Raw genomic sequence first — 10435 nt, 5'->3', positions numbered from 1 at the left:
AATATTTACAGTGTTTACAATTCTTTCAGTCACAAAAGTGCAGCTATAAAAATAACTTTTACATACAGAATGATTTAGATTAATTTAATACAAAAAGAAAACACGCATGGACCCGGGCCTGTTTCTGCTCACGTTGGCAGACGTCTGGGATTTAACTGCGTCGCCGCACTCGGAGGGGGAGGGGGGGGGGGCTCCTCCGAGCTGTACGATTCCTCATTTCATACTTTTGTTTCCCGTAACTGATGCGCAGGAAAGCGCGGTTTACATTCAGCCCTGTTACTGAAATAGCTTGGGCAATGATCCACCATGCAAAGATACAAGGTAAAAAAAAAATAAAAAATTGTAACAAAATTGAAAAAATCCACTCAAAGTCATACTTTTGTTCCAGAGTACAAACCCGGAAATATTGAATGCGGTACGGAGAAATCCAACAAGGGGCAGCAGGAGTGTTGCTTCAAATCGTTTCAAGTATTTCATAATAAAAACGAGCCTTTGGGTAGAATTTGCTGTGTTTAAGGCTCGGCTGGACAACAGGGACTTCCTGTTGGGATGAAAAACCTCCACGTGTCCATGAAAAACAACCGTTTCACCCGGGGAAAGGTCCGCTCACGCTCCAACCGTGATTAGTCGCTGTGTTCTACGTGCCTACGTTCAGAAAGGAAACGGGGGGGGGTGGGGCTGAAGACGTGAGCATGCTACCACAGGCTGAATGAAAGTCGTGGGCGCCGCGCTCCGGGACCGCCGGCGTGGGAAATGGCGGGAGGACGGCTTCACTTGGCCACCTTGAAGCTGCTCAGGTCCAGCGGCTCCTTGCTGGGGATGCACCAGTCGTCGGCCTCCTGGCTCACCTTGTAGTTCTTCAGGGCCGTTTTGTTGTAGACGGGCAGCCGCTCGATGGACTCGGTGGACAGCGCCTGGCGGGCAAACGGAAGCCATTACGAACCGTCGGCTGCTTTGTGTTCAATAAAGGCAGTGACGAAAGGCAGGAGCGGGATACTTAACAGGAGAGTCTCACCTTCAGGTAGATGACGGCGTCGGTGCCGTAGCCTTCCATGGAGTAGAGCTGCAGGTCTCCCTGGAAGTACTTGGCGTAGAGTCTGGAGATGGGCAGGCCGTAACCGAAGCCGGCCTGCACGGGGAACATCGGGAGTTTAACCTGCTGTTTACAACCGACGGGCCGTTTTGTACGGCGACAAACCTGAAAAACTGAACTGACAAACTAAACTGTTGTTCACTCAATAGTTTTAACTGGAAAAGGTTATTTATAGACATAAAAACTAAGACTTTATCAAATTTGCTTGGTGTAGAATATTCAAATCTGTATCAGAGCGTCTGAGTTTGCAGGATATCTCATTAGAAGTTTTTCTCTCATTAATGTCAGGGGAATAAAGGCAATAGATTTTTCTCTACTTATTTAATTTTATTTTGGGGGAGGGGGCAATAATCATAAATATATACTTTTTCTATTAATTTAAAAAACTTTTTAAGAATATTTCCTCCATTCCTGACAAGCTTAAATAAATTACACAAATTGCGACACATTTCCTCAATTAACTATTATTTTTTTTCCATATATTTAATTTATTAGCTTAAATTATTTGCAGAAATCCTTCACAAAAATTGTCTGTATTTGCTTAAATCTTTTTTTTTTGCATACTTTGCACAAATTCTTAGACGCATTTTCATCAATCGCCAACATTTTTCTTTTTTTTGCTGGATTTTAAAAGAACGTAAAGAACTTTCTGGCGTGCATCTGGTGCATTTACAGATCATTATAATTTTTTTTGTATTTAATTTGAATGAAGAAGTGAAAGAAATGCTCTTACCAGCGGAGGCCGTGCGCTCTCGCCGACCAGCGGCGCGGGCGCCGTGGAGTACATGTAGCTGAAGAGGTTTTCGATCCTCCGGAAGGGGACGCCGCCTCCCGTGTCGCTCACCTGGAGGAGGAGGAGGAGGAGGAGGAGGAGGAGGAGGAGGTCAGAGAGCTGTGATGATGAGAAGAAGCGCCTCGCCGTCCCCTCGACCTCGGGGTGAAAGCTGAGTGGCTTTCAGTTTGTTTACTGCACATATTGCCGCGGCAGAGGCGTCGCAAGCGGAGCAGGACCTGCATTTATCAAACGCTGCTGCTGCAGGAGCATCAGAGAAAACAGGCAATAAGCAGCGTACAGAGCCGGGGGTGGGGGGGGGGGGTCAGGTTGCAAGGACAAAGTGACTGCTCAGCATGATTCTACTTCATCTCGCTCTAAAACCCAGTTTGTTAAAGGGTTTTGATGAGCTGCTGTTGCTGCACTGATTCAGTCAATTCCCCGTGTTCTCTTCCATGTTGTTCATTCAAACTGTAGAAATCCTCCAGACAGTGCAGGCGGGTTCAAGTGTACAACCCTTATCAACATACATTAAATCCATAAAAGCAAATCAGCTGCTTGAATGAGGACGATTCCTTTTTTCTATCGCTTTACCAGGTGGGATAAAAAACATGCAGAATTATTATTGATTTGCTATAAAAGAGCAGTTTTGTTTTGTTTGTTTGTTTTTTCTAAAGGATTTATTCCACTGACCTGCTGAAGCAGGATGTTTTGAGATGCAGGAAGTTAATTTTATCAGAGATTAGCAGGGTTTGTTTACCAGCAGATAGACGGATTAATGGAGGGCGGAGTCTTTATGCAACGGCAGGTTTGGAGTTGAGCAACTGTCCAACGTCTCCAGCATGGAGCGTAAACTTGTTTTGGTTTAACGTTCCCAGTTTCCACCGGCAGACTTTCTTGTTGTTTTTTCTTGTCGTTAGATTTCTTTGCTTCTGAATTTGGCTTCTGTCCAACAAACATCCAATAACCAGTGCAGTTAACTTCCCAACAGCGCAACAAGACATATGACCCATTATCATGTTAACATTTAGTTGATAATCAAATTATTTAATCGAAATTATCAAATGACTGAAATAGCGAGACGTTTTATTGTGAAGCAAATTGTGGTTTTGATCTGCAAAAACGTATGTATGTCATTTCAAAATGTAATAATGCGAATAAAGCTGCGTTTCCTGTAAATAAATGTCTTCTTTGCGGGTTTCGTGCCAGAACACTTCATTTATTACACTTTCAGGTTCTCTATATCGCACCGATGATGAACTTTGGACTTGTTGTGCAGCTCGGCCTACTGGACTTGACCTATCAGCCGCAGAGTCACTCTGACGTCTCCGTTGTTTACCTGCAGGCTGTGTTCTGCAGCTCACCTTGATGGACATGTCCTCTCCTCCCAGAGACACCAGGACCTGGATGGGCGGCAGCCTCTCCTTCTTCTCGTGAGTCTCTATCGTCGCTCTCATAGCGTTCTGCAAAACAACAGTAGACGGTGAGAATCTCATCCCCGTGGCGGCCGGCCTAACCGTCACTGGGCGTCCAGAGGCGGCGTCTCGTACCTTGAAGAGCTCGAACAGCATGTGGTAGAGGTGAGAGGGCACGTACACGATGCTGGTCGAATGGTTCGTCTTCGTGTCTGCAGACGGGAGGAGAAAAAAAAAACCTCAACTCAAGCGCCCGTTATGCCCGCCACTCGGCTCGGGGTTCGTGTTTGGTAAGAGGGAGAGTCAATATTGTGCGACGCATCGAGAGCTGCTGGTGTAGCCGCCGCCGCCGCCACCGCGACCTCGAGGCTTTAATTAGACGCCTCTCATGTCCGTCTGACTGCACAGTCACTCAAACTGTGTGTTCGCACGCCTCCACGCCGCCGCTCAGGCTCGCTTAACGACGATACGATGACTTTAACCCTTCGTGGGAACAGGAAGCTGACATCTAGAGCAGCGTGGCAAACACGAGGCTTATGGGCTAAAGCAAGACGCTCCAATCTGCCCGCAAAATCTTAAAAGAAAACATAGATTTTTAATTTATTTTTTTATTTTTACAAATTTCTTAAGAGTAACAACACGACACAACGAGACGTCGGCATGAAAGCGAGCGTCCTGGTTGCTATTAAACCAGATTCAAAGCCAAGCTGTCAGGGGGAGTTTGTGAAAACAGCCAGAATGCAACAGCGACAGGAGACAGTTTTTGGACATTTCACTGTATTTTGCACCAGAAGGCTTCATTCAAATTGGCTTTATATTGAGATTCTAGTAATTCTGTAGTAATTGTTTGATTTTTTTTGTGAAAAGATCAACATTTTCACCACGACAAAGAATAAAGTGTACATTTATGGCTCTAACCTATTGGTCCGGACCACTCGGGATAAAATTGGGCTTCATGTGGCTCCTGAACTAAAATGTCTGGTTTTAGACCATTAAAATGTGTATTTTCTATGTATTGTTTTTTTTTTTTTTTTAAGCTTACGGTTGATCTCCTCCAGGACGAGATCCGGGGAGCGGAGGTAGTACTGGTCGCACAGGTTCTTGGCACTGTGGAAGGCATCTGAGGATAAAAGTGAGAAAGGGAGTCAGAGGACTTAACGTGACGAAGCTCCAAAGACGGCAAACAAACAGGTTTCCCGATTTCTGGTGCAAAGTTTATCTGTAAAGCTCCTCCTCACCCTGGACGACGTCTCCGACCTCACACTGAGGGTCGATGCTCCCGATGGTGTTTGGGTGGATGGGGTTGGTGGTGCCGTCAAAGATCAGAGCTGCACATGGAAAATAAACAAATCTGTTCAATTCTTCTACTTTACACTTAATATTCAACAATGCATCAAGTCCCAGTAAGATTTATCAATTTTTAAAGGCTTTTTGTCCAAACTGTGCTATTTGCACAAACTGAATCAACTAAAAAATGATGAAGGACTGCAGCACTGTCACCTAGTGGCTAAAAAGGGGAAATATATCATCATAAGAGCAGCTGGTTTACTCCGTTTTATCTGTGATTAAAGATAAAAGTAGTTAAGATTGAGTGCTGGTATAACTCAGTAATGGAAAGAACATTTTAATATTCTATTTAGAGACATTTGAAGCAATAAATGATGGAAATGTGCCGCTTTAAGACAGTTTTACAACTTTACATCTCCTTTTTTATATCCTAATATCCATATTCAGTGACTTGTTATAATATAATATCCTGTAGAATTCTGTCTGCATTATATACAATTGCAATTTCTTTACTTTATCAGCTCTGATGCAGAGTGAAGAAATCAGCTCCAGGTTTAATTAGGAAAAAAACTGCATCCAGATCGAAGTTGTATAACTAATGAGCCGTGAAGTTTTGCGTTCATGCAGAAGAAGTTCTGAAATACAATCAGAGGAAACCAGTTTGGTTTCAGCTACTCGTACGTTGACTTTTAGAAGAATGACTGAAGATATCAGTTTGAAGTATTTGCTCTCGGTGTCTGGAGTACGTCATGGAGACCCCCCCACCCCCCATTTACTAACCCACAGACACGCGACACCACCAGACAGCTGAAGCTGTGCTGTGGTATCTGCCCTCAACACGTGAGCAGAAAATCCTGCTTGAAAACAAACGTCAGCGAGATTTAGTTCCTGTCCACACGAGCCAAAACCATCTTTTTGTTTTTTTTTTCTCCCTGTCGTTCTTAAGAGTTTCCCGATGTAGTACATGTGCCAGGCTGATAGGTGGCGCTGTAAATCTGCCACGTAAATACACCAAAAACAGAGAAATGGACAAATACAACATCTTGTCATCAGCTGACGTGATCGCAGCCGCTGCTACGACTTGGTACTTTTATTTTGACAGTCACTGTAGTGACAATCTAAACTTGGTCGCCTGTCCACGAGAATGTCGGCGTTCTCCCGCTGACAACCGGCTGTTCTAACCCAGACCCTGCGCTGAAGACTGAAGACTCACTGTGCTGATTGATGAGCATTCGGATGGAGATGCGGCTCATGTAGAAGCGGTCCAGAAAGTACTGGATGTTCTGGTTGGTGCCCACATCCTGGGAGAAGAACTCCTTGTACTCGATGATGCCCTGGGCCATCGTCGGCACCACGTCGTTGTGTCTGTTCCTGATGGTGACGAGGGCGTCAACAAACCTGGCGGGTAAAGACGGGAAGGCAGCGTTCAGAACAGTCGAGTAGGCAACGTTTCGGGAAAGTTTCACGTTCACACTGAAAACGATGTAAGTTTTCGTGTTGGGCCACGAGCAGCAAGGCCACCACATTCGCGATTGTCCCATCTACTGAGCATGTGCAGAACTGTGGTTGTGGTGCGCGGGGACCAGTCGCAGCTTTCCTGTCGTCTACAAGCCTGACGGTTTCCAGAAAGTCCAGTTGTGTGTCGTTGTGTAGTTGTGTAAACCAGCTCTGGGACTCGCCGCCGTCAAATGTGACCCCAGAAATAACCCGAGTGGAAGAAGTGACCAGCGGTTCAGAATAAGTTTCACGCTACTTGGACGAACTTACTCTCCGAGGACTCGGTGGTCGTCGGGATTCTTGTCCAGGAACTGGAGGAGCTCCATTAAACTCTGGATGTACCTGAAAACATCACAGACAAACACATGTGAAGACACTTCCCAGCGTGCTGCCAGGATGTTTTGTACATTTCTGGTGACCACGTGGTGGGTGTGTGTGAAAGACGTGGTGTGTGTGAGAGACGTGTGTGTGTAGAAACTAGGACAAAGTTCATCAGCAGCCGCTCCCCCCCCCCCCTCCACCCCTCCACCTCGCTCAGAGCGGAGCTGCTGGAGAGCGATCAACTCGGTCAAAGGCAGCCGTGACGTTACTGAGCCGGGGCCGTAAACAACCAGGCAGGGATCAAAAACAGTTCAACCCAATAGCAGAGAGGCCGGAGGACCAGGACCACGGGCCTCTTCTGTTCTGGGGTTGTTGGTTTTTTTTCTTCCCCTTTGTACCAATAGTTTGAGCTTAACTTACCAGCTTTGCACCATTTGCACAGACGGGGTCGTGAGCAGTTTGTCGGGCAGCAGATTTATTTCCTTCATGATGTTTGAGAGCCTGACGGGAAGCTCCTGCCTCAGGAAGACAAAGGAGGTCTTTTCACAGGCGTTGATGGAGCCTAAAGCAGCACAAAAACAAAAAAAAACAACAAATCAACATTTTCTGCAGGTTGTTTTTTTTTAAATGCACAAATCGACAAGTAGGACACAGTAATAATCTACCTCTCATTCCATGACATTTAAACATTCATCAAGCAAATATACATGTTCACTAACTTCCCAGTGTGTGACAGTACCAATGAAACCAGTTGGGCATGTACTGAGTGCAAATAACACATTTACCCATATTTCAAACAATTTAAAATGTAAACAAACAAAAAAAATTCCGACATTTAGGCACTCTGAATTATTGATACGTGGTTATTTTGGTGTGTTTCTCATATTTCGCAGATTTGTTTTCAGCATGTATGGAAGGGGTGGAGTTGCATTTTTGTTCAGGAATGTGTCCTTAAAAGCCTCTGCTAAAAACCGACGCCTCAAAAAGCTTTCAGGAGTGAAATCTAGTTCATTTATTTATATTTTAGTGCTCTGAAAAAAAGGTAAATGCACTCTTTTTTTCTTTAAACAGCTTCATCTTGATTTTTTTTTTTTTTTTTAACCACTGATTTTACATGTCAGACTTGCAGATTTGTTCAAATTCGGAAATGCACGAGGCCTGTAAGTGTTTTTTCTTGTTTTTTTGGGGTGGGGCGTGGGTGATGGTAGAAGTCAGGGTGTCCTTCAGGGACCCCCAAACTGTGCAGCCTGGGCTGATGCAACATTCCCTGGGAATGAAGCCACGCGCTGCAGCCTGCAGCACCTCCAAAACACACACACACACACACACACCGTCATTTCTCGTGCATTTCACACACACATCAATCATTCCCGACCACGACCACCGCATCCCCCTCCGTTACATAACAGCACAACTCACCGAAATCCAGGAACTGCTTCATGGAGAGGGGAGACGGGGAGAATTTGGAGAAATGCTCGATGTGTTTGGGGGCGCTGGCCAGAGCCGCGTTCTTCATGATGAACCTCACGAACTTCATGCTGAGACCGAGGAAGTCCGAGGAGGCGAGAATAAAAAGCTCCGGTTCTCTGTCCCTCGAACGTCCGAGGCGGTCCACCTTCTTCTGACCAGAACCTGTTTACCGCTCCGGGGGAAGGCAGCAGGAGGCGGCGGCGCCAGCCGCGGCACAGTAGCCAATAGGAACGCGCTCCGCGTTGTTTACGTTCCGAACCGACCAATCGGAGCGGCCCTAGGGGGCGGGGTTTAGTGGAACTGTGCCCTGTCAAGTGAGGAAACGCCCCCAGACGACAGAGAGAGTCTCCTCAGATTATCCTTAATCTGGAGATTAAATTAGGGAATTTTGGGAGGTAATTACCTTCAAAACAGCGTGAAGAACCGAAGAGTGACCCTGCGAGGACAAGCTTTACTTAAATTCAAACGGTTTCAATGCAGAAAATAAACATTTAATTCAATATTTAACAACAGTTACGCAATTATTAATGCATGTAATTCATTTGAGTTATTTATGTCTAAAATGTCCAGTAAAATAATAAATTATTTTTTAAACAAAAATATAAAATTTACGAGGTTCATGTCAATTTAGTTCAGTTTTTTTAGTTAGTTAAATTATTAATTTCAAATCCAGACACAAAACCACACAGGCAACCATTTGACAGAAAAATACAAAGAAAGTCTACAATTTGCAATCAATATAATAGTTAGATAGATAGATAGATAGATAGATAGATAGATAGATAGATAGATAGATAGATAGATAGATAGATAGATAGATAGATAGATAGATAGATAGATAGATAGATCAATAAAATGGCGGCAGTAAAAAACAGGAGCAGTCTCAAACTTGGCAAAAGCCGAGGAATAAAGGTGTGTTTTAAGATTATTTTTAAAGGTGGGCAGTGAAGGTGCTTCTATGATGCGCAGTGAAAACTTCCAGTGACATGATTGCCTCCCTGAGGTTGGTCTGAAGGTTGTTCACAGTGAAGCAGATGGAGGATCCTCCCTTAATGTCGCCGTGTGGAGACCCCGTGTCGCCGGCCTCTCTTCGCTGTGTGGATTATAAAACACTCCTGCTCTATCTAGACATCTGCTGCCGCAACAGCTTGCTGTCCTCCGGCCTGCAGTTGGTCTGCAGACGCCCGAACCGGATTCGCTCTCCAGTCAACCTCGGCAGAATCGCGTTAGTGAGGTCGACTGCTGATGTTCGTACACAAGGCCCGTCTCGGTCTCCAGGACGAGGAACTAGTCAAACCCATCCCGAAGAATCGTTTTCTGAACAAATCTCAGATAAAACCTTAAACCAATGAAAAAAAAAACTACTTTAATCGCAAACTCATGTTAATATTGTATATTTTATTTGTCACGTGTGTAACAAAGTCCTACAACACAAACTATGGCCAGCTCAAAAAAATACATCATGGCTTCACGTCAGTTGATTAACAATAACTGAATTATCGGGCCTTACGAGCTCATTTTAAATTAAGTTAATTAAAATATAAGAAAAAGGAACAGAAGAATTTGCCACTGGGATTATTAAAGTACCTCCGTTCTACTCTACTCTGAGGAAACTTGCCTGAAAGAATTTGTTTATTTATTTATTTACTTTTTTGGGTTAAGTTTTACTCCAATAATTCATTTACAATATTTAATTTAGCATGTACAGTGCAAGCAGAGCATAAGACACTGCCAACTTTACAACGTGTCTCCCTCGGCGCTGGTACATAAATATTACATCCCTTGAAGGAGTGAAACGCTCTCTGTTTTGAATACGCAGCTTATAAAACATGTAGGGTGAAGACTCCCGGGAGTTCAGTGTTGAAGCGCAGCATGAGGATTTCCTTCAACTCAGTCGCAAAACAAACCATTAAAAACAACTCAAAACAATAAAGCAACTAATTGGAGATGTCACCTGTCGTTCAAACTGAGAAACTGGCGGCAAACACACAGAACAAAGAGGTTTAATCAAATATAGGTGAGGCAGTTTGAAGTTAAACTCATGGGGGGAATTCACCTCCACCTCCTAATCTTGAAAGATTATAGAAACACGTAATCCCCTGTGCCTCACGCCTGTTTCCTCCTGCGTCGATGGACAGAAGTTTGCCCTCTGTGAATGATTCTCTGGAAACTTGCCACCGTCGCTTTTGAATAGAAATGCCTCCGTCAGGGAACACAGTGTTCCGGTCAAATCTCCTGTTACATAAGCGCCGGCTGTGTCAGTACAGTCGCGACTGTCCTGATAAAGGCGGCCCGCCCTTCACACTCAAAAATATTTGTTGACATACCTTGTGGGAAGCAATATATAATCCGACATTAGTCCGAGCCCTTCAAGACGTCATGATGACAGAAGTTGGTCACATTGTTTTTCAGGTTGTTCAGCAGGATTCTGTCCTACGTCTGCTCAGGGTTTTATTTTTCTAACAGTTCATTGAGAAATGATGACGATAGAGCACCAATAATTCACACTCTTCATGCAGGTTACAGTCTCATTTGTATCCAGGATGCTGGAGAGGTTTAACAGCTTTGATTGACCATAAG

At 44.5% G+C, this 10435-nt stretch overlaps 1 protein-coding gene across 1 annotated transcript; it reads right to left on the bottom strand.

The window, feature by feature from the left end:
• pdk2a (pyruvate dehydrogenase kinase 2a) lies at positions 1–7996 on the bottom strand. Its single transcript, XM_080516723.1, has 11 exons — positions 7805–7996; positions 6806–6947; positions 6335–6406; positions 5781–5965; positions 4519–4608; positions 4323–4400; positions 3416–3492; positions 3230–3328; positions 1827–1937; positions 1016–1129; positions 1–914 (listed from the first exon to the last, which is right to left on the bottom strand). The coding sequence occupies exons 1-11, from the start codon at positions 7920–7922 to the stop codon at positions 771–773; spliced, it is 1230 nt and encodes a 409-aa protein (XP_080372849.1). The 5' UTR covers positions 7923–7996; the 3' UTR covers positions 1–770.
• Between the last annotated feature and the right edge of the window lie 2439 nt (positions 7997–10435).

This window comes from Blennius ocellaris, assembly GCF_963422515.1.
Source record: "Blennius ocellaris genome assembly, chromosome: 21".
Classification (NCBI taxonomy): domain Eukaryota; kingdom Metazoa; phylum Chordata; class Actinopteri; order Blenniiformes; family Blenniidae; genus Blennius; species Blennius ocellaris.
This window is presented reverse-complemented; position numbering and strand designations above follow the sequence as displayed.

Bases quoted from the DNA above. Each gene is read 5' to 3' on its own strand.
- pdk2a (XM_080516723.1), bottom strand. From the start codon at position 7,922: ATGAAGTTCGTGAGGTTCATCATGAAGAACGCGGCTCTGGCCAGCGCC. The intron at 4,401-4,518 runs GTGAGGAGGAGC...TTTTATCCTCAG, and splicing joins GGTCGGAGACGTCGTCCAGG to ATGCCTTCCACAGTGCCAAG. The intron at 1,938-3,229 runs GTGAGCTGCAGA...CTCCTCCTCCAG, and splicing joins GAGAGGACATGTCCATCAAG to GTGAGCGACACGGGAGGCGG.